General features: G+C 37.2%; 1 protein-coding gene and 1 non-coding gene across 2 annotated transcripts; both read left to right on the top strand.

The window, feature by feature from the left end:
- The first annotated feature begins 351 nt into the window (after positions 1 to 351).
- Positions 352 to 3,267, top strand: LOC145556400 (uncharacterized). The gene is made up of 2 exons (XM_081618050.1): positions 352 to 1,066; positions 2,243 to 3,267. The coding sequence occupies exons 1-2, from the start codon at positions 458 to 460 to the stop codon at positions 3,017 to 3,019; spliced, it is 1,386 nt and encodes a 461-aa protein (XP_081474176.1). The 5' UTR covers positions 352 to 457; the 3' UTR covers positions 3,020 to 3,267.
- A 17,222-nt stretch (positions 3,268 to 20,489) lies between these two features.
- LOC145557236 (small nucleolar RNA R71) lies at positions 20,490 to 20,596 on the top strand. Its single transcript, XR_014092282.1, has one exon. It is a non-coding gene; the product is annotated as a small nucleolar RNA R71 (small nucleolar RNA).
- Positions 20,597 to 27,413: the final 6,817 nt, after the last annotated feature.

Raw genomic sequence — 27,413 nt, 5'->3', positions numbered from 1 at the left:
CTACACATTTCATATTCTTAAATCGTCAACATGTCAGTCTAACTTTAAATTTCCACGACAATACTAGCGTTTAGTAGTATAGCTTATAGAACAACAAAAAGTAATAATAATGGAGTAATAAACAAAAAGGAGGCGGCTAAAAAAAGAGAGAAGATAGAAAAAAAACAAAATAAAAACGGAGGCGGCTATAAAAAGTCTTGATAATAATAGTCTTTGCTAGAAAAAGGTTCGCTATTTGGATTGAAAATTCATAATAGAGACTAGAGAGTGAAGTAGTGAGCTTCCATGAAAAACATGAGAATTAAAAGATCTATATTCATTGATCCAACATTTTTTTTTCTTACCCGGCCCATAAATAAAGGCTATAAAAGAGATAGAGTAAGGGCGTGAACAATTGCAAGTAAACTTCCATTGCATGAAAAATTCAAAATACTTCCTATAATAAACCACACAAAATATGGAAGCACAACAAAGAAGCCAGTTACTCCCTATTACAAGACTATATGATGCAGCACTCGAGGGAGACGTACCTTCGTTACTCGAGTTGCTCGGTAAAGATCCACTTATCCTCGATCGATGCATCATTGGAAAGTCGGGAAGCTTTATGCAGTCTCCGTTACATGTAGCAGCAAATTTAGGGCATGTAAATTTTACTAAGATGATAATAGAAAAAAAGCCAAAACTAGTAGAGGTGGTTGATCAAATAAAAAGATCATCACCCCTACACATTGCCTGTGCTGAAGGGCACTTGCAAATCGTCGAAACCTTGCTAGACGTGAATTCGAGCATTTGCTACACACATGACCAAGAGGGTAAGACGCCTGTTCACGTAGCCGCCATAAATGGTCAAATTGATGTACTTAAAGCTCTTCTTAAAGTAGAGCCACAAGCTGCTCGGGAGCGAACTATGGGTGGTGAAAGTGTGTTGCATTTGTGTGTGAAACATAAACAACCACAGGCTTTGAGGTTTTTGGTAAAAACGATGGATGATGGTGAGTTGCTTAACCTCGATGATCCCCTTGGCAATACCGTCTTACACCTAGCTGTGGCTGCCAAACAACCAGAGGTAATATGAAAATGAACCACGTACTATAACTGTAATTTAAATAATCAATTATTATTTATTTTTATTATCCAAACAAAGTGATAATTATTGTTAGTTTGTTACTATACCACACACCATATTGAAAATATTAGTATGGATGATCAATCGAGACTTTGGTAGACTCACCACAACCTTAAAAATGCACTTGTACTCTAAGCCTAGAAAATCACATTAGACGAAATTTAAGAGACCTTATAGGTGAGGGGAGTGTTGAAGCATAAATTCCCTAAGAACACATGTAGTTTCCAACATTATTAAAGACATAAGAAAGTCGTGTCTATTTTATAAGGCTAATTGGTTACTCCCCTCATTACCATATGATTTTGATGTGGAATCTCCTTAGTCGAATAAATTGCATACTCGTGGCTGGAGTGGCCCAAGGCCACCTTTAGCACACCCATGAAAAATACGAAAAAAAATGTTGATCAAATTAAAGAAATTGATTATCCTTAGCTTTGATGCTACCATGGCAAATACCAAGCTTTTTTCTTTTCTATTTTTTTTTTTTAGTTTTTAGTTTATTTTTTTTTTTTTACTTTTTCTTCTAAGTATATGTGTCACATAAAATAAAATAAAAAGGTATAACTTCCCATAACTTTTCCTTTGTAAGTTTGAAGTATCATCACAACTACATTTAAGTTTAAAATAAAAGGATGAAATTGGGCAATTAAAACAATAGATAATATGATACATGCATGTTAAAGATTAATGGTGTGGTCAAAAAAAAAAAAAAAAAAGATTAATGGCAACCCAATTAAGAAGAAGGAGAGTTTGGTCCATAAATAATTTAAGGCCTAATGAGGTTCTATACTAAAATCAATTGGTGATAGTAGGTGAAACCCCCTAACTTATAAAGTGGAATCATTTCTTATTTTTCTCCAATGTAAAACACTCACAAGTTAATTTAATTTGCCTTCCTCAAAAAAAAAAAAAAAAAAAAAAAAAGTAAATTTAATTTACAATGGGTTTCAACAAATATATATTGTAACATATTGACTTTTACAATAGTTGACGTAACTCTACTACAACTTTCTACTATGATTTATATGTAATGAACAAAAAAGTAATTTTAGATGTTGAAATTAAACTAGATTATTAAATAACTTACAGTTTATACTTCAATTTGTTGATATGCAGATGGTAGAATTTATAATAGTACATCCAAATATTAGAAAGAATGCGGTTAACAAAAATGGATTAACAGTTGTGGATACTCATAAGCTAAAAAGTCGGAAGGATTCGATACAAGATGAAAAGATATGGATACTGCTTAATCGTGCCAATGCGCTATCCGCAAAGGAAGCACTGAAAACGACAAAAGAGCGTGCTTGGTTGGAGGACCATCGCACATCTTTAATGGTGGTGGCATCCTTGATCGCAACCATGGCTTTCCAAGTTGGAATTAATCCCCCGGGAGGCGTTTGGCAGGATACAAAAACATATACTAGCCAACAAGATATAAAAGAATTAGGATTACATAAGGACCACAAAGCATATGCAGGTACTTCTGTATGGTCATATGGTCATCATTTTGATTACAATAATGTACTAGTTAGTAACACCATTGCACTAATATCATCCCTAAGTGTCATCCTTCTCCTTATAAGTGGCCTTCCATGCAAGCGACTTTTATTATCGGTTTTGAGGATAACCCTTTGGATTTCTGTCACGACAACAACATTGACATACATGTTCTCGGTATCCAATCTAACTTATGGAGAAGGCGGAATTTGGACTGCATTAGGGATTTCTCTGGTAGCTTGGCTAGGGTTAATGGGAACTATACTCGTGGGACATTTTTCGCGATTCATATGGAAGCTTATTGGTTGGTTAAGGAGGAAATCAATAATGATGTGTTATCCGGTGAGGTCAAAAAACACTACAAATGAATCAAATTTGATCAACAACGTATGATAGTCTCAACACAAGGTGCGTCGTCTTCACATTAATCGTGAGCTACTCCGGCCATGTTTGTTTCCCGGCTGTTCAATAATAATGTACGAGTATTACTTTGGTTGATTAGATTGCATTAAGCATGATTTTATTTATGTACCGTCTTCATTATTAGATTGTTCATTGTCAAAGTTTGTTACTTTACATTTTATGTGTAATACATGAGCAAACATCAATTATAATTGGCCCATCTTCTTTTATAATGAGAATGCCCTAATCTACTACAAAATTACTTAAGCTCACGTCATAACTAGAATGCTATACTCTTATATACTCGTCTATTTTTGTAGGAGGAGAGGTTGTTATATAAATATATACACCCAGGTATACCGTATATCAATGAGTATTTGTTCACATTGTGATAATTGTTTTTCATTTTATCATCAAATAAAAAAAAATAAAAAATAAATAAATAAAAAAAAACCTAACCTTAGGTTAGTTGGGTGTACGGTACACCCGGGTGTATATAACAAATTCTATTGTAGGAGATTTACATTGTACATCTCGTTTTGTACTAATTTTAAACCATGTTATGTTAGATTTTGTCTTTCTGATAACATGAATAATGAAATTTATTTGAACATAAAAAGCTTTACCTCTTCCATTCACAAATCATTCATTATTCCTATTTATGATGTCCAAAAATATGTACATCTTGCACCTAGGAATACATAAAATCTTTCATCAACATAAATAAACCTTCAAGTTAATTGATATTTTTATTCAACCCGTACAACTCATCACATAATTTTGACCCCTCAAGTGAGTATCTTTATTTTCTCTCACTCTAATCTTGATCCAAAACTATTGTAATGTGTACCCGGCCTCTAATGATCTTTTAATCAATTTATATTATAATTTGTATACGTACATATTCCTTTTTCCCTAGGCTACTATATGTGTGTACTACTTCCTCTGTTGTTTTTTACTTGACTTGTTTCTTTTATCACGTTTGTCAATGCAAAACTTTAACTATCAATAACTTTAATTCTCCATAAGTAAAAATTATAAAAGTTATATATAATGATAGTACTTATTGAGACGAATTCAAAAAGATCCAACGTGAATATGTTTTTTCTTATATATTCTTCATAAAAGACGGTCAAAAAAGAGATGGTGAATAGTGTTAAAATCAAAGCGGGTCAAGTAAAAAAGAATGGATGAAGTATATAATTACATACCCGTTTTTAATTCACACTTTAGGTAGGAACTAGTAACTAATTCCGTACCTTTCGGCAGCATATGACACGGAGCAAGAGTTTGCAATTGCACTTTCATAGGATGTAAAGGCCTAGTTGATCCCCTTTCCTTGCACTTTTATCATGGGTGAAGATGTTACTACTTATATTAGTGTATTGTACTTGAATCATTGGATTTAATATTTAAAAGTTCTTCTTTCAATTTCTCTCCCCCTCATCTTTATTTATAATTTGATTTCAACATCTTTTCCATACTCCCTTTTTTCCTTTGATTATTAAATTTGCTTAATGAGTTAATGGTGTGTTATACTGTTAAGCCATATAATGTATATAGTATTGGGCCACTGTATAAGCCCTAATCTCCACTCTTAGGTTGTATATATACTTTGTGCATAACGTAATACAACATACGGAAAATCATTCACTATATTCATCTTTTCTAATTTGACATGGTATCGGAGCCAAAATCAATCTAAACCCTAAAATTATAATTTTTTTTCTAATCCTCATTATCAATCTCAAATTCTAAGTTCTAATCTCTTAAATCAATTTCTATTTCTTTCTTTCTGGTTCGATTTTTTCTAATTCCTAATCTCCACGACCAATTTCTAATTCCTGTTCCCAAAGTTACATTTTTGTTTTCTTTCGGATAGTAGTTTGTAGGTGCTGCATATTTGCACTGCGTGGGTTGCTATTCTACTACTTCTACTACCGTACTTGATCAATATAACACTATGTCTTCTTCTATTAAATCCGATCACACTGCTAATTTGTCCCCTAGTACCTTTCTACATAAGCGACGAAAAAAATCGAATTTATATTGCACCCATTGTAATCGTACGGGACACAATTATGATGGTTGTTTTCTTGTTCATGGGCTACCCGAATGGTGGCTGACCAAATACGACAGCCAAGGAAACTGTACGGCTGCTGCTGCCCCGTTATCTACTTCTTCCCCTGCCGCTCTTACTCATACTACTTCTACTGCTACTACTATTCTGTCACCTGCTGCTGTCCTTGCTCACGCTACGGCAGCAATTTCCTCTACTCTTAACACTCATTGTTCGTCAGACACAAGGATGGGTGATTATTTTTCACTATCTTGGATTATTGACACGGGTGCCTCCTATCATGTGACGAGTGACGAGTCTTCTCTAATTGATACTAAATCAATTTTCCCATGCCCCGTTGGTCTCCCCATGGTGCTCAAGCAATTGCAACAAAGGAGGGTCGTGTTTTCTTGGCGGATGGAATTATTCTTGAACACGTCCTATTTGTTCCTAAATTAAATTGCAATTTGATTTCGGTGTCTAAATTGATTGATGACACTCACTGTTATGTACGATTCACTAATTCTTTATGTGCCATACAGGATCAAAATTCGGGGAGCCTGATTGGAGGCGGTGAACGAATAGATGGACTCTACTATTTCCGGCGTCTTCCAAAAGTATGTGCGGTTACGGAACCGGAGGTCTCTACATTTGATTTATGGCATCGCCGTTTAGGGCATCCGTCAGAAAGAATTGTCAAGTTACTTCCTTCTATTCGAGGTAGTTCTCATAGTCATTATATACATAAGGCATGTGAAATTTGTCCTCAAGTTAAATAAACTCGTGATAGCTTTCCTATAAGTGATAGTCGTGCTAGTCGCATTTTAGAATTGATTCATTGTGATTTGTGGGGGTCGTATAAGACTCCGTTTACATGTGGTGCTCATTATTTTCTGACTATTGTCGATGATTTTTCAAGAGGTGTTTGAGTGTATCTGTTGAATAACAAAACCGAGGTCTATTCCTATTTCTGCTCTTTTTTTGCTATGATTAAAACTCAATTTGATGTGTCTATGAAGTGTGTTCAGAGTGACAATGGTACGGAATTTAAACACATGCTTCCCTATTTTGATGAACATGGCATTTTATTTCAAACTTTGTGTGTTGGCACTCCACAACAAAATGGCCGGGTTGAGCGCAAACACCAACATATATTGAATGTGGCTCGTGCACTATTGTTTGAAGGCAATTTTCCAATTGCTTTGTGGGGTGAATGTGTTCTTGGTGCCGTGTATTTGATTAATCGTACTCCCTCTAGTGTACTAGGCAATAAGACACCATATGAGGTCTTGTTTGGCAAAGAACCTTCTTTTGATGAAATGTGAGTCTTTGGTTGTCTTTGTTTTGCTCATAATCAAGGGGCTAAGGGTGATAAATTTGCACCTCGAAGCCAAAAGTGTGTGTTTGTGGGTTACCCTCATGGCAAAAAGGGTTGGAAGCTATATGATCTAGACTCGGGTGAAATTTTTGTGTCAAGAGATGTTAAATTTCATGAGAACGAATTTCCGTTTGTCACTAGTTACACCTCTACTGATACAAGCAATGATGGTACCAATGGTGTTGATGCTGATTTCTTAGACGACCTTGAGCATGTTTTGGCAATTGGTGAGGCTGCCCTTGACACCGAGGCCACGGACAGCCCCCACCGCCGCCCTAATGCGGCTCATAGCCCACATTGCAGCCCTACTGCGGCTGCTACCGCTTCTGCCGATTCTGTTTTTGCCTCTTCTGCTACTGCTTCTTCCTCCGCTTCTACTACTGCTGCCCTTCACCCTGCTACTGCTTCTGCTGCCTCTGTCACCACGGCTGCAGCTTCTGCTAGCACAGCAGCCACTGCCGCTTCTGCCAGCACAACAGCCACTGCCAGTGCTGTTGCTGGTTCTGCCAGCACTACTGGTGGGTCTGCCAGTGCTGCTGGTGGGTCTGCCAGCACGACTAATGCTAATTTTGCCTCGGACAACACCCCCGTGGCTGGTCCTCATCACTCTACCTATTCTTCTTCTATTGATTTGGGTCGTGGACAACGGGAACGACATCCTCCGTGTTGGCATCGTGACTATGTTTTACATACTATTTCTCTTCCGAGTTTATCTATCTCTACATGTTCACCATCTCCCCTGAGCTCCTCAGGTACTCCCTATCCTTTAGCACACTTTGTGAATTGTGATAAATTTTCTTTGTGACATCGTGTATTTATTGCAGCTATAGATACGTCAGTTGAGCCTCGTAATTTCAAGGAGGCTATGCAGGACGAAGAATGGAGAGAAGCGATGCTAAAGGAAATCTATGCATTGGAAAATAATGAGACTTGGTTCATGGAAAAATTTCCACCGGGAAAGAAAGCTCTTGGTTGCAGATGGGTTTACAAGGTTAAACTTAATTCTGATGGCTCAGTTGAAAGATTGAAGGCTCTTCTTGTTATATTCAGTAATCATCAAGTTGAGGGAATCGATTATAATGAGACATTTGCTCCCGTGGCTAAAATGGTCACCGTTCGTATTTTTCTAGTTGTTGCTTCCGCGAAAAATTGGGAATTGCACCAAATGGATGTTCATAATGCATTCCTTCACGGTGATCTTGATGAGGAAGTTTATATGAAACCTCCTCCCGGGTTTCATGTTTCTCAACCTGGTATGGTGTGTCGTCTTCGGAAGTCTCTATATGGCCTCTGACAAGCGCCTCGTTGTTGTTTCTCTAAATTGGCCACCTCTCTGAAAAGGTACGGTTTTCTGCAATTGTATTCTGACTACTCTTTATTTACTCTGAATCATGGTGTTATTCATCTGATGTTGATGATATGATAATCTATGGGAATAATTCTTCTGCAATTTCAACATTTAAATCATATCTGAGTGAATGCTTTCATATGAAAGATTTTGGTGTTTTGAAATACTTTCTTGGCATTGAAGTTGCACGGAGTCCGGAGGGCATATGTTTGTGCCAACGGAAATATACTCTTGATATTATTGCAGAGTCTGGTTTATTAGGGGCACGTCCAGCAGGTACTCCTATAGAGCAAAACCACACTCTGGCAAAGTTAGAGACACCTCCTATTGCAGACCCCGAAATGTATCGGCGTCTTGTGGGTCATCTGATCTATTATTTGTCATTCACTAGATGACCTGATCTGGTGTATACAGTTCATATCTTATCCCAATTTATGCAGCAACCTCGTCAGGATCATTGGGAGGCATCCCTTCGTACGGTCCGCTACTTAAAGGGTTGTCCGGGTCAAGGGATTCTATTGAGTTCAGATTGTGACTTGCATGTGACAGGTTGGTGTGACGCGGATTGGGCTACTTGTCCTTTGACGAGACGTTCCATTACTGGTTGGTTAGTGTTTCTTGGTAAGTCTCCTATTTCTTGGAAGACTAAAAAGCAAGATACTGTTGCTAAATCTTCTTCGGAGTCCGAGTATTTCTTGATGTCTAAAGCCACTGATGAGTTAAAATGGTTGAAGGCATTGCTCGAAAGTTTGGGAGTTTTGCATCTGCGGGCGATGAGTCTCTTTTGTGATAATCAATCTGCATTATATATTGCGCAGAATTCGGTCTTCCATGAACGTACTAAGCACATTGAGGTTGATTGTCATTATGTACGGGACGCCATTCAGGATGGGACTATTAGTCCGTCGTATGTAAAGATCACGGAACAACTAGCTGATATTTTCACTAAGGCTTTGAGCAAAAACCAATTCTTGTATTTACTTGGCAAGTTGGACATTTGTGATTTGCATGCTCCAACTTGAGGGGGGGGTGTTAAGCCATATAATGTATATAGTATTGGGCCACCGTATAAGCCCTAGTCTCCACTCTTAGGTTGTATATATACTTTGTGCATAACGTAATACAACATACGGAAAACCATTCACTATGTTCATCTTCTCTAATTTGACATATACTTTGAATTTTTAAAGTTCCTACTTTGTATCTTTTCACTTTAGATCTCGGTTATTAATTGGCTATTTATCACTACCTACTTTACTTAGCTTCTTCACAAGATTATTACCGTTTACACTCCACATTCTTGAATCGTCAACGATTATTAGCTGATACCAAATGCTACGACTTCCATTATTACCTTTTTTTTTTTTTTTTTTTTTTTTTTTTTTTTTTGAGAATAGCAACCGTTATTGCTTAATTTCACTACAAAGTATTAGTTATATATAGTATACATCCCACTATTGACTTGTCAACCCTTGCTAGAAAAAGGTTGTTTGGACTTTGGAGTGAGCTTCCAAGAAAAATATGTCCCTCTTTGTTGATTGGTCTTACATTCTTATTCATTGGTATAAAAGAAATGAAGACGCGCTTAATTATTACAAGCATATTTGTTTGTTTTTTTTTTTTTTTTTTGAAAGAAAAAACTTCTTATTACAAGCATATTTGTAATGCAACAAATTCTTTCCCATAAATTAAACATCACAAAATATGGAAGCACAAATAGAAAGAAGCCAGTTACTTGCTATTACAAGACTATATGATGCAGCACTCAAGGGAGACGTACCTTCATTGCTCAACTTTCTCGGTGAAGATCCACTGATCCTCGATCGATGCATCATTGGAAAGTCGGAAAGCTTTATGCAGTCTCCGTTACATGTTGCGGCTAATTTTGGGCATGTAAACTTTACCGAGGAAATAATAAAGCAAAAGCCAGAACTTGTAGAGTTGGTTGATCAAATAAAAAGATCATCATCCCTACACATTGCCTCTGCCAAATAGAACTTGCTAATCGTTGAAATCTTGCTTGCGGTGAATCTGAGCATTTGTTACACACATGACCAAGATGGTAAGACGCCTGTTCATGTAGCTGCCATAAATGGTCAAATTGAAGTGCTTAGAACTCTTCTTAAGATGGAGCCACAAGCGGCTTGGGAGCGAACTATTGGTGGTGAAACTGTTTTACATTTGTGTGTGAAACATAAACAACCAAAGGCTTTGAAGTTTTTGATAGAAATGATGGATGATAATGAGTTGCTTAACTTCGATGATTCCCTTGGATATACCATCTTGCACTTAGCTGTGGCGGCCAAGCAATCCGAGGTAAGATGAAAATGAAGCTATTTTAGTAATACATAAGTACACAACTTAAATTTTTTTTTTTTTTTTTTTATACAAAGAAAGTATGAATTGAAGTACTTGTATTAATTACTCCCTCTGTCTCTATTTTTTTGCCCATTTGATTTTTCACAGCTCCAAAATGCTTCTTAGAATACATATATCTCCATTTTCATTCACGTAAAAACTATAAATGTGGTATTAATAAAATATACAATTCATGAGCTCAATCTAACAATGCAAGATCATGAGTGACTATATTATATTTTATAGATTAATTGTAATCTAAAGTCAAAGTTTACAAAGTTTGACCCAAAAATTGACAATGGGTCGGACAAAATTAAAGGGACAATGAGAGTAGTAACCAACTGATAGGCGTGTCGCGTACCTAACAAAAATAAACCTAACTATACCACTACTATGTAGACGGGCAAGTAAGGGTCGGATCCCAAGAGACTATGGTTCAACTAATTAATTAAACTCAAGTAACTACTAAGCGAGTAACCAATCAATAGCGATATTCAACCAATCTAATTCTAAACAAAATAAACTAGAATAATCAAGATGAAATAAATCAATTAATAAAATCATCCAGAGTTAAGTATCACCACTAGTATGAATACTGCAAAGATAAATCCCTACCCCAATTAATCAGAATAATAATACTCAAAGGAAGGACGTGCCCTTGAAAATACCAATAAACCTCTTCCGAGTATTTATGGCTTCTCTAAAATCCAATCAAACCTATTTCCATGGTATCATGCAATTTAGAGACATTAAACTCAACATCCATACAATCCTAGCAATCCATCCTACCTATTTCCATGGAGAATTTCATGCCCTTATTGAATTTAATCAAACCATCTAATCTCAACTTCCATTGATAAATAAGATACTTGGTTCAATCAATATCAAATTACGTCTAACCTAACATTGATAAATTAGCACAATTCAATAAGAAAAACAATTAATCTAATTAAATAAGGAATTGGGGGAAATCATGCATTACTCGTAACTAGGGTTCAACCTAACCCTAGAATATAAATCTACTCACTCATGATTAAATTAACAAAATAATCAAAAGACATAATAATATAGGAAAGAAGAAATACTTGAATTAATGGAATTGAAGATGAAATCTTGAATAAAGTAAATCTAAAATTGAAGGGAATTGTAGAATTCTTTAACTCAATTTTACGAATCCAAAAGAAAAGTGCTCTAATATGCCTAGCCGAAGCCTATTTATATCCCTAGGAATAAGTAAAGAAGTTTCCTAAAAATAGGTCTTCCAAACCGCCTCAAACTTGGCTTTGATGCTTCGTCAGGTGATAGCCACGGGTTACCCAAAGCTGCTGGGGCTTTTCCACGGCCAACCCGTGGTGTCTACTGATCTTGGTAGGCTTCTCTTGAGCAAAAAGGAGGAGCCACGACCAGGCCAAAGCTTAATGTAACAAGCCACGACCAGGCCAAGGCTAGGCAATTTCTACACAATACTCCTTCAAAAGCAACTTCAAGCTTGGAATGTGACCATATGATGTTGGGCTCGTAATCTCCTACATGCTCCTAGCTCACTTAGCTTGCAAAGGTGCTTTTTTTACGCGTAAATCCTACAAAATAAAGAAAGAGAGCACGAGGAGAGCAACGTCGAAATATAAAGAAATATAGCTCTAAAAGATTAAATATATAGAGAGAATATGATAGAAACACTCAAATATAACATATAACAATGAGTATATAAATGTGTTATCAAATTCCTCCACGCTTAACCTTTACTTGTCCTCGAGGAAAGAAAACAAAACTAACCTATAAAGCAATAAATCCTAATACTCACTGTCGTAGGAATCACGATTGCACTTAGCATGTGCAACAAGCCCTTTAAACCCCTAGGCTACCCTAGTGGACGAGTTTGGTCTCGTGAAGGTTTTCCGAAGGCATAGCTACAAAGCCAAACCAAGAACTTCCAAACCAAATTGTTCAACCAAGTGATTAAATTGAAATCAAAATCATTTTAATTCAAAACTCAATTTATGTATCACAAATCAATGACATGGATGAAACGATAAATTGTAGCACCCTTCAATAACCAACCAATCTCGCCACTTCCTTTCCTCAAGCTTGAACCTTCCCTAAGGATGCTCAACCATATTAGCTCAATGCTTCACTTTGATTTGATGAACTTTGTCAAGACTTGCACAAAATCTTGCCCTCCACCGTTTTAGTGACCAATTTGCAATGGAAATCAAGAGGACTTTCGAAGGGTAGGCTCGGGTGATAAGGTAAGAGTGATGTAAATTCGGGAATGTGGTGCTTAAAATCAACCCAATAAAAACTTATACATAATACCCTTGTATGGGATATGCACGAAATCAAGAAATATCATCCATGAGATTAAAAACAACAAATTTCCAAGAATGAACGCATTGCTCTTCCTTGTCAACTCCAATGATTCAATAATAACATTCGCCCTTCTTTATTTATTTATTTTTTTTTTTTACAAAACTCTCTCTCTCTCTCTCTCTCTTTTTTTTTTTTTTTTTCATAACACCTTCATTCACCCCTTTTTTTTTCATAACACCTTCCTTCGAATAGCTCATCATACAAATCGATATAACATGCCTTAGCAAAATACTCTTCTTATCCAAACAATTCATTACGAAATCATAATCTTGTAATACAAGGGTAGTCAAGAAAGAAATAAATAAGGCTCAAAGTGGCTATCAAGAAGGGATGTAACATATTATAAATAAAACTTCCTAAAGATGACTCTGAAAGCTCTAAATAACAAAAATATGCCTCAATCATATTTCTCAAACATTTCGGTAATCGATCTCAGGAAGCTAAAATGCAAGTCTCAATTAGGGCGATCAAAAAGGAGGGTATTCGATTTGAGTCTTACGAGGTTCGTGGCCCTCCAATAGGTACTTATCGCACAAGAGGAAAGCGAAACCATCTTACCACAAACAATTGTTATCAAAAAGGATTTACGCTACTTATCGAATTACTCAAGCTAATGCCAATCAATTCATTTTTTTTTCTTTTTTTTTTTTTAAAGAAGAAATCACTTGTTTCACATTTTGGAATGAAAACAAACCTCAGGATCACACTAAGACAACTATAAACTACAAAAGCAAGGTCCAATATATATAATGAATATACCCTCCCCCACACTTGAGATTTGCAATGTCCACAATGCAACAATATATCATATAGAGAAGGGAGAGGTACTTACAAAGCCTCATAGAGGAGGGGGATGAGGAGGGCTTGAGAACCCTTGTTGTTGGAGCCAAGTGTCAAGACGGTGTAATGTCGTGGACATAAATACCATTTGCTCCTTGATTTGTTTTTGCTCATCCTTGATTTCATCAATAGAGCCTTGGACCTTGTTAATAGCACTGATGAGAGAGGACACTAAAGAGGGGCTAGCAGTCTCATGAGAATTTGGGAGATTGGACTGCACGGGATTTCTAGGAGGTACTATCAGATCCGGAAGGTTGGGCTCTCTAGTAAGGGATGAAATATTATTGAATGAACAATTATTCGGATCACGCAAGGACATAGCTTCCGGAGAGGGCAACTCATCCTCACCATCATCTCGAATGCTCCATAGGATAGTGCCTTCTGTTTCCTTGATCCAACCCATTGTCGAACAAGAGGCTAGATTCAAAACATCGGTACCTTGTACACTTCCTTCGGCAAGGAGTTCTTCTTTGTGCCCCAAGCTAAGAGCAATAAGTGTGACATATCCTCCTTGTACAATTGCTCCTCCTGTATTTCTTCTATTGGCTAAGGTCTCCATTTGCTTAATGAGGAAAGCTCCTGTGTTAATTTCCTTGGCATGGAGCATGCTGTCAATGAAAAATACATCATCCTTTCGAACATTACCACCATCATGACGTCCAAGCACGGTACAAGATAATAACCGTTGAACATAGCGAATGGCGTGGTGGCGAATGAAACTTCCCTTAACTCCATCCTTATTCCAAGGCACTCCACCAGCAATAATTCTCCAAGTATCATCGGCATACCAACGCGTAGGAGTACATCTCAAACCGGCGTTTGGTAAGCCAAGAACAACATTCAACTTCTCTAAGGTCCAGGTATGCTCTTGGTTGTATAATTGGAATGTGATCGAACCATGCTCACAACCTTTCCCATAGGTAACATTGGCCTTTAAAGAACTTAAAAATTCTAGTGTGATTCTCTTATATGTGGGAGGCTTCTTTTGAATAAAGTCACCCCAACCAATGTTATTCACAAGCCAACTAACATCATGCTCAATGTGTAGGGAGCGTAAGGCATTAGCATCACAAAACCGAGTAGCAACTACTCCTCTAGTAAATAGCCTTTCAAACTTCTTCTTATGCTCATCATTTTTAAACACAATGTCATAGTAATCAATTTCTATTGGAGCCTTATGCTTGGGAGTAAAAGAAGAAGATGGAGTTTTACCCTTGGGAGTGGCTGAGCTGCCTTTCGAAGTAGAGAGTCGACTCCTTGGATTAGCGGTCTTGCCTTTCGAAGTAGAAACCGTAGGAGTTCTCTTCCTCTTACTTGATGTGGTACGCCCCATGAATTGAGTACAAGATCAACTAAGCAATACCCACACCGTCTTTGCGCCGAAAATCGATTCAATTTTTATTTTTTTTTCAAATAAAATCTTCAAGCTCTTGAATCTGTGCAATTATTTACTGCAATTGAAAGAGATAAAGGTAAAACAATCAAGATCTTATGAATCAACCTACCACTCAACTAATTGCTCACAAATTGCCACTTAAACAATAAATAAAAATCGGAACCTAGGGTTCGATGGGTAGTGACAATTTATGAGCAAAAGAAGATTGAAATTTAGATGATATTGGAACAGTTTTATGGGAAATTTGTCAAAGAATTGCAATTTAGAGAAGTAAAGAAACGAAGGAGATGATAAACGAAGAGCAAGTCATGAATATAAGGGCTGCGATGCGTCCGATTGCTGATGAAACTTCGTTCTTTTTATTTTCTTTTGGGGTAGCAGATATGGGCCACGATCCGGTCGTTGCAATGGTTGAAGGGCCATGACCAAACCGTGGTATCTACTGTCTTTTTCTCAAACCTTGCCTTTTTTTTTTTTTTTTTTTTTCAAAATACAAGCAGGTATACACCACGGCGATAACGTGGCTTCCCCTTGTTTCCACGCCAAGCCCAATACTCCAATACATATGTGAAATTGTTGCTGCAGCCTTGTCTTCTTATATAATATGATGTCAGCTATTACAAATCCATTAGCAAACCAAATTCCACTCAAAACTTATTCTTGCACCTAATCAAATTAGTGGAAGTAAAAGAATTAGTTAGGTAAGAATAATGATAATAATAGCATTAACTAATTCTATTACTAATACTAAGGTACTAGTACCTGCTAGTCCTACTACTAACTAATAAGCTCTAAAATAAAACGTACTAACTTTTTTTTTTTTGTTTTTCTTTTTTTTGTTTTTTTTTTTTTTTTTTTTTTTGTTATTATTTTTTTTAACTAAGATAAAAAGAAAAAAAAGATTAAAAAAGAAAATAAAATAAATTGGGTTGCCTCCCAAAAAGCGCTTGTTCTTAAGCTCGACCTCCTTTTTGCTCAATTGTGTTGTGATGGGGTTGCTAGTATAATATCCACTCTCTCCTCGATTGGGTCTCCAACTCGGTAATGCTTCACCCTTTGACCATTAACCTTAAAGGTACCCCCAGATGAATTCCATAGCTCAATAGTACCATAAGGATAGATCTTCCGAATCTTAAATGGACCTGACCACCTAGAGCGGAGTTTACCAGGAAATAATTTCAGTCTTGAATTAAATAGAAGGACTTGATCTCCCTCCTTAAATTCTCGACGTATGAGACCCTTGTCATGCCATCTTTTTGTTTTCTCTTTGTACAACTTAGAACTCTCATAAGCATCTAGACGGAGCTCATCTAACTCGTTAAGTTGTAACAATCTTTTCTCACCTGCTGCTTGAGCATCAAAATTAAGGCTCTTAATTGCCCAATATGCACGGTGTTCTAGTTCAACAGGGAGATGGCAAGCTTTACCATACACTAGTCGATATGGGGTTGTACCAATTGGCGTTTTGAATGCCGTTCGGTATGCCCATAGAGCATCATCAATTTTTATCGACCAATCTTTTCTTGTCCTAGCAACAATTTTCTCTAAGATCGATTTAACTTCTCGGTTCGATACCTCGACTTGACCACTAGTTTGTGGGTGATAACCAATACCAATCCTATGTTTCACTCCATACTTCTTCAACATTGCTTCAAATCGATGCTCCAAAAAATGTGTTCCCCTGTCACTAATCAACACACGTGGTAAACCAAAACGAGGGAAAATAATTTTTTTGAAAAACTTACTTACCACACGCGCATCATTGGTTGGAGTAGCAATTGCTTCAACCCACTTTGAGACATAGTCAACGGCCACTAAAATGTATCGATTTCCATAGGAGGAATGGAATGGTCCCATGAAATCTATCCCCCACACGTCAAACAACTCGACCTCGAGTATGTTATTGAGTGGCATCTCGTGCTTCCTTGAAATATTACCAGTCCGTTGACAACGATCACAAACCTTTACATATGAGTACACATCCTTGAACAAAGTGGGCCAGTAGAAACCACATTGTAAAATCTTCGCGGCCGTTTTTGTAGGACCTGCATGTCCACCACAAGGTAAGTCATGGCAATGAGATATAATTTTGCTTACCTCGCCTTCCGGAACACATCTTCTTATCATTGCATCCGCACATAGCCTATAAAGGAATGGATCGTCCCAAAAATGTCGCCTTGCCTCATAAAAGAATTTCTTCTTTTGTTGAGATGAGTAACCATGGGGCAATGTACCTGTGGACAAATAATTAGCTAAGTCAGCATACCAAGGTGATTCAATTTGAGAAAGTGCTAATAAATGTTCATCAGGGAAAGAATCATCAATGGGGAGGTCATCTCCATCCCCCTTATCGAGAAGGAGGCGAGAAAGATGGTCTGCAACGACATTCTCAGTCCCTTTTGTGTCCCGTATCTCGATGTCATAATCTTGCAACAGAAGGACCCAACGAATCAACCGCGGCTTGGCGTGACTCTTAGTCATCAAATATTTCAATGCGGCGTGATCCGTGTGAATTATCACCTTCGAACCAACAAGGTATGAGTGGAACTTCTCTATTGCATAAATTACTGCTAGCATCTCTTTTTCAGTTGTGGCATAATTTATTTGGGCAGAATCAAGAGTTTTACTAGAGTAATAAATGGCGTGAAGTTTTCTATCCTTCCGTTGCCCCAAGACGGCCCCTATTGCATAGTCACTCGCATCACACATAATTTCAAATGGCAGGGTCCAATCCGGGGGTTGCATAACGGGAGCGGAGATCAATGCTTCCTTCAACCTGTTAAAAGCCTCAAGACAAGCATCAGTAAATACAAATGGGGCATCTTTGGCCAAAAGCTCAGTTAGAGGTCTAGCGATTTTCGAAAAATCTTTAATAAATCGCCTATAAAATCCTGCATGACCAAGAAAACTCCGGATTCCTTTTACAGAATTAGGAGGGGGTAGTCGCTCAATGACCTCTATCTTTGCTTTATCAACCTCAATACCCTTATTTGACACCACATGGCCTAGAACAACTCCTTGTTGTACCATGAAATGACATTTTTCCCAGTTCAAAATTAAATTGACTTCTTTACATCTATGGAGCACCTTTTCCAAATTTTCAAGACATACATCAAAAGATGTTCCATAGACAGAGAAGTCATCCATAAAAACTTCCATGGAATGTTCAATAAGACCTGAGAAAATTGACATCATACAACGTTGAAACGTGGCTGGAGCATTACATAATCCAAATGGCATTCTTCGATAGGCGAAGGTGCCATAGGGACATGTGAAAGTAGTCTTTTCCTGATCGCATGGACGGATGGGAATTTGAAAGAAACCAGAGTATCCGTCCAAGTAGCAGAAAAAGGAATGCTTAGCCAAACGTTCAAGCATCTGATCAATAAATGGAAGGGGGAAATGATCCTTCCGGGTGGCCTTGTTCAACCTCCTGTAATCAATACACATTCGCCAACCTGTAACAGTTCTAGTGGCGATTGGCTCACCTTTGTCATTCTTGACAACGGTCATACCTCCTTTCTTTAGAACTACTTGTACAGGACTAACCCACTTACTATCTGAGATAGGGTAAATTATTCCCGCAGCAAGTAATTTAAGAACCTCTTTTTTTACTACCTCCATCATGTTTGGATTAAGTCGTCTTTGAGGTTCTATGGAGGAGGTATGATCGTCCTCAAGAATTATCTTATGCATGCAAAATGAGGGATTAATACCCTTAATATCATCAATGGTGTACCCAATAACACTTTTGTATTTTCTCAAAACAATGAGCAGTTGCTCTAATTTTGTGTCATTAAGCTCAGCATTAACAATAACAGGATATGTGTTATTAGGACCAAGATATGCATATTTAAGAGTAGAGGGAAGGGGTTTCAACTCTACCTCGGGAGGCGTAGTACCCTCCCCAACACTTGATACACTAAGGACTTCCTTCACTAGAGCGGTGTTTGGATTTGCTTTTCCTTCCTCAAGTAGCCGCGTGTACTCCCTTGTTTCCCAATCTTCCTCACTGGTGCTTCCTACCAACACCGTTTCCAATGCATCATCTGTCTTGATTAAGGGAAGTTGCTCACGTTCTAAATCATCAAGGACATCTACTTGGTAGATAGTCTCTCCCATGGAAGGAGTTCCCATAGCATTCAAGAGTGAATACTCCATTTTCTCGTCTCCCACCTCAAAAGTGATTTTTCCATTCTTCATATCAATGATTGCACCTGCAGTGGCTAAGAATGGTCTACCAAGTATAATAGGGACATGTGCATCCTCTTCCATCTCCATCACAACAAAGTCACATGGGATAAAGAATTTTCCCACACGAAGAGGAACATCTTCAAGTATACCCAAGGGAAATTTAACCGACCTATCTGCAAGTTGTAGAGACATGCGTGTAGGCTTTAGTTCACCCATTTGAAGTTTCTTGCAAATAGAGAGCGGAATGAGACTCACACTTGCACCAAGATCACATAATGCCTTGTTGATCTCTATATCCCCAAGCTTCACTGGAATGGAGTAGCTACCTGGATCGCCTAGTTTCTTAGGAAGTGTATTTTTCAAAATTGCACTACACTCTGCATTCAACGCTACTGCAGCATTCTCCTGTAGCTTCTTCTTGTTAGAGAGCATATCCTTTAAAAATTTTGCATAAGATGGCATCTCAGATATTGCATCTAAGAATGGAATGTTGATGTGAAGCTTTTTCAGAATATCAAGAAATTTTCCATACTTTTTCTCTAACTTAGCTTGAGCCAACCTTTGTGGGAAAGGAACTGTTGGCACATATGGAACAAGTGGTGGTGGAGTTGATGCCTTTGGCTCTTCCTCAATCGCGCTACCATCAACCACCTTCTCTTTATTGACTACCTCTTCAACAAGCTCCTTTGATGGCTCCTTCATGGGGGGATCTTCCAACTGCTTTCCACTCCTCAAAGTCACAACATTCATATGCCCCTTTGGTGGTTGCTCTGTTTGACCCGGAAAAGTGCCCGGAGTCTTCAAAGATTGGCCAACTTAATGAGCAAGTTGACTTATTTGATTTTCCATGAGCTTGTTCTGAGCTTGTAGTTGTTGGATGTTGTTGTTCGTTGTGGTGACAAAGTTCTCAAGCATTAGCTCAAGGTTGGATTTTTGTGGAGGTGGTTGCATAGGTTGTTGGACTAGAGGTGGTCTTTCTTGGAAACCGGGTGGAGCATTATAATTATTGTTTCGAGGTGGTGGTGGAGGTGGATTTTGTTGAGCTTGGGTATTCTTGTAAGAGAAATTTGGATGATGTTTCCAACCTTCATTGTATGTGTTTGAGTGAGGATCATATGGCCTTTTGGGATTTGAAGTGTAGAATGCATTGGCTTCCTCAATCGACATCTCATGTGAATTTTGTGGGCAATTAGGGGCAATGTGACCTTGTACATTACACATTTGACAAGTTTCAGCAGATGAGCCAGAAGATGCCGCTTGGAACTTGTCAAACTTGCTTGTCAATGCCTGCATAGAACTAGTTAAAAGGGTTAGAGCATCAACATCATGCATACCTCCCTTTTTAACATTGCGTCGTCCTCCTGGATGATAATTATCATTTGTCGCCATCTTCTCAATTAGCTCCTTTGCCTCAGTTGGGTTCTTAGTCAAGAGAGAACCCCAGACGCAACATCAATATAGATTCGGAATTCATGAGTTAAACCATTGTAAAAGGTTTGGATCAACATCCATTCAGGAATACCATGGTGAGGGCATTGTCTCTGCAATCGCTTGAACCTCCTCCATGCTTCATATAAGGACTCATCATCTGACTGCCCAAAAGTAGATAGCTCATTTCTCAACCTTGCAGTCTTTTCTTGTCCTAAGAACTTGACTAGAAAAGCTTTCACCAATTTGTCCCATGTGTCAAAAGAGCCGGTACCTTCATCTCTCAACCATTCCTTCGCCCTATCCCGTAATGAGAAAGGAAAAAGGCGAAGTCTAATAGCATCATCTGTAACACCATTTAGTTTCATAGTATCGCACTTCTCCAAGAAACTATCAATGTGACTGACAGGGCACTCATGAGGCGTGCCTGCAAACGAATCATTAGAAATGAATTGAATGAACTGTGGTTTCAATTCAAAGTTCTGAGCAGTGACAGGTGGTCTGACAATACTGGAGAGGAGTCCGGTTGTGGTATCAGGAATACCATACTCCAAAAGAGACTTTGTTCCTGGATCGACCATGTTTCTGTGGTTTTGATTTCTCCTTCTTCTTCTACCTCCTCGTCTCCTTGCAGTTGCTTCAATTTCAGAATCAAATGGAATTAAATCGTCTGACCCTGAACGTCGAGTTTGCATGCAACAAAGAACTAAAAGAAAAGAAATCAAAGACACAAGAGACAATAGCCGAAGCAACAAATAAAGCTTAGTAAAAACGAATCACAAATAACTAGTCTAAAACCGTCAGTCCCCGGCAACGGCGCCAAAATTTGATAGGCGTGTCGCGTACCTAACAAAAATAAACCTAACTATACCACTACTATGTAGACGGGCAAGTAAGGGTCGGATCCCAAGAGACTATGGTTCAACTAATTAATTAAACTCAAGTAACTACTAAGCGAGTAACCAATCAATAGCGATATTCAACCAATCTAATTCTAAACAAAATAAACTAGAATAATCAAGATGAAATAAATCAATTAATAAAATCATCCAGAGTTAAGTATCACCACTAGTATGAATACTGCAAAGATAAATCCCTACCCCAATTAATCAGAATAATAATACTCAAAGGAAGGACGTGCCCTTGAAAATACCAATAAACCTCTTCCGAGTATTTATGGCTTCTCTAAAATCCAATCAAACCTATTTCCATGGTATCATGCAATTTAGAGACATTAAACTCAACATCCATACAATCCTAGCAATCCATCCTACCTATTTCCATGGAGAATTTCATGCCCTTATTGAATTTAATCAAACCATCTAATCTCAACTTCCATTGATAAATAAGATACTTGGTTCAATCAATATCAAATTACGTCTAACCTAACATTGATAAATTAGCACAATTCAATAAGAAAAACAATTAATCTAATTAAATAAGGAATTGGGGGAAATCATGCATTACTCGTAACTAGGGTTCAACCTAACCCTAGAATATAAATCTACTCACTCATGATTAAATTAACAAAATAATCAAAAGACATAATAATATAGGAAAGAAGAAATACTTGAATTAATGGAATTGAAGATGAAATCTTGAATAAAGTAAATCTAAAATTGAAGGGAATTGTAGAATTCTTTAACTCAATTTTACGAATCCAAAAGAAAAGTGCTCTAATATGCCTAGCCGAAGCCTATTTATATCCCTAGGAATAAGTAAAGAAGTTTCCTAAAAATAGGTCTTCCAAACCGCCTCAAACTTGGCTTTGATGCTTCGTCAGGTGATAGCCACGGGTTACCCAAAGCTGCTGGGGCTTTTCCACGGCCAACCCGTGGTGTCTACTGATCTTGGTAGGCTTCTCTTGAGCAAAAAGGAGGAGCCACGACCAGGCCAAAGCTTAATGTAACAAGCCACGACCAGGCCAAGGCTAGGCAATTTCTACACAATACTCCTTCAAAAGCAACTTCAAGCTTGGAATGTGACCATATGATGTTGGGCTCGTAATCTCCTACATGCTCCTAGCTCACTTAGCTTGCAAAGGTGCTTTTTTTACGCGTAAATCCTACAAAATAAAGAAAGAGAGCACGAGGAGAGCAACGTCGAAATATAAAGAAATATAGCTCTAAAAGATTAAATATATAGAGAGAATATGATAGAAACACTCAAATATAACATATAACAATGAGTATATAAATGTGTTATCACCAACGATAGTGTAGAACCACATAGACACGAGAAAATCAAAGTAAGGAGGATTAAGACCATGCTAGACCCAACCACAACTTCAAAGTTGAGGATATGGGACCAAATATTTAAACCCTATGGGATTAATGGGGAGGATCGGATTTGAGTTTAAACATGTACTTGATGTAGGTCTGATTTGAGTCTAACAATTACAGATTTAAAGTCAACATACGTTTGCCCCATGAACCTGTACATATATGTTTCTCAAATTTTTTTGTATAATTACAAATTATGCTATATCATACTATGTATTTTGTATTTTATGTAGCCATTTATATACTTCCATATGATTATTGACTCTAAAGTATAATGTACTTACAAATAAAATATTTTAACATTAAAATAATATTTTGTCCATCAATTAAGGACCGGACTTTTATTTTAACTTTCTATCCATCATAAAAATAAAAATTATTATAAATGTGTTTTTTTTTTCTTTTTGTCTATTAACCGACCCTTGAGACCCCAACTCATCAATTTTTTTTTTATTAACTCTATGCTAGCTTCCCGCAACTTTCAATATTCCTTTTATTTCCAAGGTAAAATAAAAGGAATAAAAATGCCAAGCAAAATAGTTGGAAAGTAAATTGTTGTGGATTAATCTATAACAAATTTGGACTTTGGACCTAATACACCTAGTAAAATGTTATGGATTGATACAATTTAAAGCTTATCAATTTGATATGCAGATGGTAGAATTTTTACTCGGACATCCAAAGATTAAAAAAAATGCTATTAGCAAAAAAGGATTGTCACCTGTGGATATTCATAAGCGAAGTCGAAAAGATGTGATACAAGATGAAAAGATATGGAAACACCTCAATCGTGCCAATGCATTACCCGCGAAGGAAGCACTAAAACCCAAAAAAGACCGCGCTTGGTTGGAGGACCAGCGCACATCTCTAATGGTGGTGGCATCCTTGATCGCAACCATGGCCTTCCAAGCCGGAATTAACCCCCCGGGAGGCGTATGGCAGGATGATTTACCCTATTCGGGTACAATAGATAAAATGACGGGAATGTATATTGGCCATGATGCAGGTACTGCTATATGGTCATATAGTAAAGATACTGCTTATAGTTTTGCACTAATTAGTAACACAATAGGACTAATATCATCACTAAGTGTCATCCTTCTCCTTATCAGCGGCCTTCCATGCAAGCGATATTTCTTGACATTTTTAAGGATAACCTTGTGGATTTCTGTCACGGCAACAGCATTTACATACATGTTCTCGGTATCTAATATAACTCACGATGACGGCGGAATTTGGGCTGCTATAACCATCTCTCTTCTAGCCTGGCTAGGGTTAATGGGATTTATACTCTTTGGACATGTTGTGCGATTTATATGGAAGAAGATTAGTTGGCGAAAGAGGCAATCAATAATTAAATTTTTCAAGAGGTGTTATCCATGGCAAAAAACAACTACAAATGTATCTAATTTAAGCAATCATGTATAATGGTCAAAACTCACTAATGTGTGTCGTCACAATCCATCTTAAGCTTTAGCTTTTTGTAGCTTTACATTCTACATGTATTAATGTATGCAATAATCAATTCCAATCGGCTTATCTTAATTTATAATGATACTGCTCTTATTTACTACGTAATTATTTAAGGGGCTTGCCCAGTTGATCTTTATGATTAACATATTTGGTTAATCTAGTGCTTACTCATACTACCCAGCTCATATTTGTGCTTCGTCAGCCGCTTAATCACCAAGAACGCAAGCCTAGATCCTAACTTTGTTTACTAACGGTAACAATAGTAGTGTTCAAGCTGCTTCCTCCATTGAAGCTACCATACCACAATCTTCATCATCTCCAAGCTACAACCAATAAACCGACCACCGACACCATCAATACCACCATTTTTGGCGGCTTTGTCGCCGAATTAAACGAAAACTCTAAGAAGAAAAGGTGAAATTAAGGGCTTGGTTAACCCCAAAGGTTAAAGGTGACCATTTTTCCTTGAAATGACTAACCTAGGGAGCTTTTTCAAGAAGCGCTTGGACATAATTCTTGCCGACGTTGGCGGATGAGAGATCGATTTAAGTACGAACACCACCACCACCCGTTGCCGGAGTCATAACTAGTTGTCGCCCAACACTAATTTCAGTTTCATTGTCACCGCTACACCCTCCATCACCGGACCTACTACACACCTGCCATTGTTGGGACTTTGAGAGAGAAGAGAGAGAAGGAGGGTGGGGATTTGGGGCTTTGAACTTAGTTATTAACGCCATTTTATTGCATAGCTGGCAATATGAACATGTCATATGTGCAATGACATTACTATCCTTAACTTAATGAATGAAAAGACACTATCACCCCTATGATTGACAAATTATGTTAATCATGAAGATCAACTAGTATTTTCCCATTATTTAAGCTTACAATATATAGAATTTTGTATGTTCTTACATTATTGTCGTAACTCGTAAGAGCTAAGTATTATGTTCACGGCTCGCGTGTATAAATTTTTACACTACGATACGTATCTATACACTTTATCACATCCTATGTAGATGTAGCATGGGCCCCATTCATGCTTAATATTTTACTCTAAAAGAGATAAAGATAGATGAGATTTGAATCTGTGACTTGTTTGTCATATTGATGTACACTCTTGATATCATGATTGTTGAGACTCAAGAATAAGTTATACACTATATTTTACCTAATTCAAATGATATTCTATAAAAATGATTTATGTTTAATAAAAAAATAAATAAAATTCAGCAAAAAAAAAATTAAAAATAAGAAAAACAAGTTAACTTCTGTTAGTAAAAATAAATTTTGATCATGTATTAAAAATTAATAACTTTAATGAATAGATTTAATGAAGAATAAAATTTTAGTTTTAATCCATATTGTTAATTCAAGTTCGGTAACCATAATTTAAGTTCAGCAAAAATAATTACATATTTTAAAAAATCAACATACATACGAAGTATTAAGCAAACCCTTGCATTTTTGCCAGCCTTTTCTTAAATGTTTATTTGGTGACGATGCAGATGGTAAGATTTCTACTAGAGCAAGGTGACAAGATAGATAAAAATGCTATGAACAAGAAAGACAAAACAATAAGGGATATTTACGACCTAACAAAAATTAGGAAGGATGATAAAAAAAACTGATGAGAATAAATTAAAAATAAGTTGTTGGGAAACTATTTTAAGAAAAACAGGGAGAAATAAAGAGGATGAATCAACAGAAGCTAAAACAGACAAGGAAATCAAGGTATTACTTAAAGAGCACAACACATTACGAGCTGAAAAGGTGCTAAAGCGCACCAAAGACAAAAAATGGTTGGAGGAGCAGAACACAGCTCAAATGGTTGTGGCATCTTGTATTGCAACCTTGTCGTTCCAAGTCGGAATAAATCCACCCGGAAGCGTTTGGCAAGATAATAGTGATGTTCATGAGGCAGGCACTTCCATAATGTCATATGATAGCGATGTAGGTTTATACAATGTCGTACAAGTTAGCAACACAATCGGACTTATGTCATCTCTAAGCATCATCCTCCTCCTTAATAGCGGCCTTCCTTGCAAAGCGACTTTTTGTGTTCATTTTGAGGGTTACTTTGTGGATTGCTGTAATCGCGAGTGCAGCTACTTACTTTTTCACGATAGGGTACCTTACAAATGAGCTTTGGGACAAAGCTGCCTTGGTTGATAATGTATGGTTGGTGCACCCGGGTGCACCATGCGCATGGTGCACCCGAAAAGAACATAAGGTATATTTAAAAGAACATGGACAAAAAAAGAACATTATATATATTTATAAAGAACATGAGCATAATATGTTCTCATGTTCTTTAAGTTTGATGATTATGTTCTTTGAGTTTGAACTATATGTTCTTTATATTATACAATATGTTCTTTATATTATACAATATATTCTTTAATGTATGTACATTTAAAAAAAAAAAAAAAAAAAAAAAAAAAAAAAAAAAAAAACCAATCACTCGAGTAACCAGAAAAAAGAACATGTTCTTTAATGTATTATCATGTTCTTTTTGTAAAGACTTTATATTCTTTGGCTAGAGGTGATCAAAGTTATAACGGCCCGACCCGATTTTGGACGGGTTTTGGGCAGAATTTTTTCGCCCCCAAAATCTGGTCGAACCCGGCCCTTAAATTTAATTTATTGGGCGGGTTTGGGAATGCATTTTATGCGTTTTAGTTGATTTTTTTACTCGACCTGAAAAGCCCGCATGGCCGGACAATTTTGGGCACAAAAACTTTGGCCCAAAATTTGGCCCGACTCAAGAAGTGAGCTGATTTTTTAACCTTGGCCCGACCCACCCAATGATCACCTACATCTTTGTCAAACACGAACATGTTCTTTTTTGTCAAATATAATGTTCTTTTTCAAACACGTTCAACACCTAAATAACCATGAAAAATAACATGTTCTTTTTTTAAAGACTTTATGTTCTTTGTACTGTCATGTTCTTGTCAAACACAAATATGTTCTTTTGTCAAACATAGGTATGTTCTTTTTTTAACACTAGCATGTTCTTTTTTTTGCCCATGTTCTTTAAAATATGTCTAATGTTCTTTTCGGGTGCACCATGCGCATGGTGCACCCGGGTGCACTATACTATTTTCACTTGGTTGAAGCTATGGAGTATTCCGTCGAGATCTAGCTATGGCTCATGTTAGTGATACTCTTTGGACATGGTTTGCGCTTCATATGGATGTGTCTCGGTCATAAGTTGAGGTTAAGAGTTAAAAAAGTTTTGGGAACTGAAGAT

This window comes from Chenopodium album, chromosome 8 (genome assembly GCF_948465745.1).
Source record: "Chenopodium album chromosome 8, dcCheAlbu1.1, whole genome shotgun sequence".
NCBI classification, from domain to species: domain Eukaryota; kingdom Viridiplantae; phylum Streptophyta; class Magnoliopsida; order Caryophyllales; family Amaranthaceae; genus Chenopodium; species Chenopodium album.
Note: the sequence above shows the minus strand (reverse complement) of the source record. Positions and strands in the feature narration are given on the sequence as shown.

Coding starts and splice junctions, on each gene's coding strand:
- LOC145556400 (XM_081618050.1), top strand. CDS start 458: ATGGAAGCACAACAAAGAAGCCAGTTACTCCCTATTACAAGACTATAT. Junction 1,067..2,242: donor TGGCTGCCAAACAACCAGAG/GTAATATGAAAA, acceptor GTTGATATGCAG/ATGGTAGAATTTATAATAGT.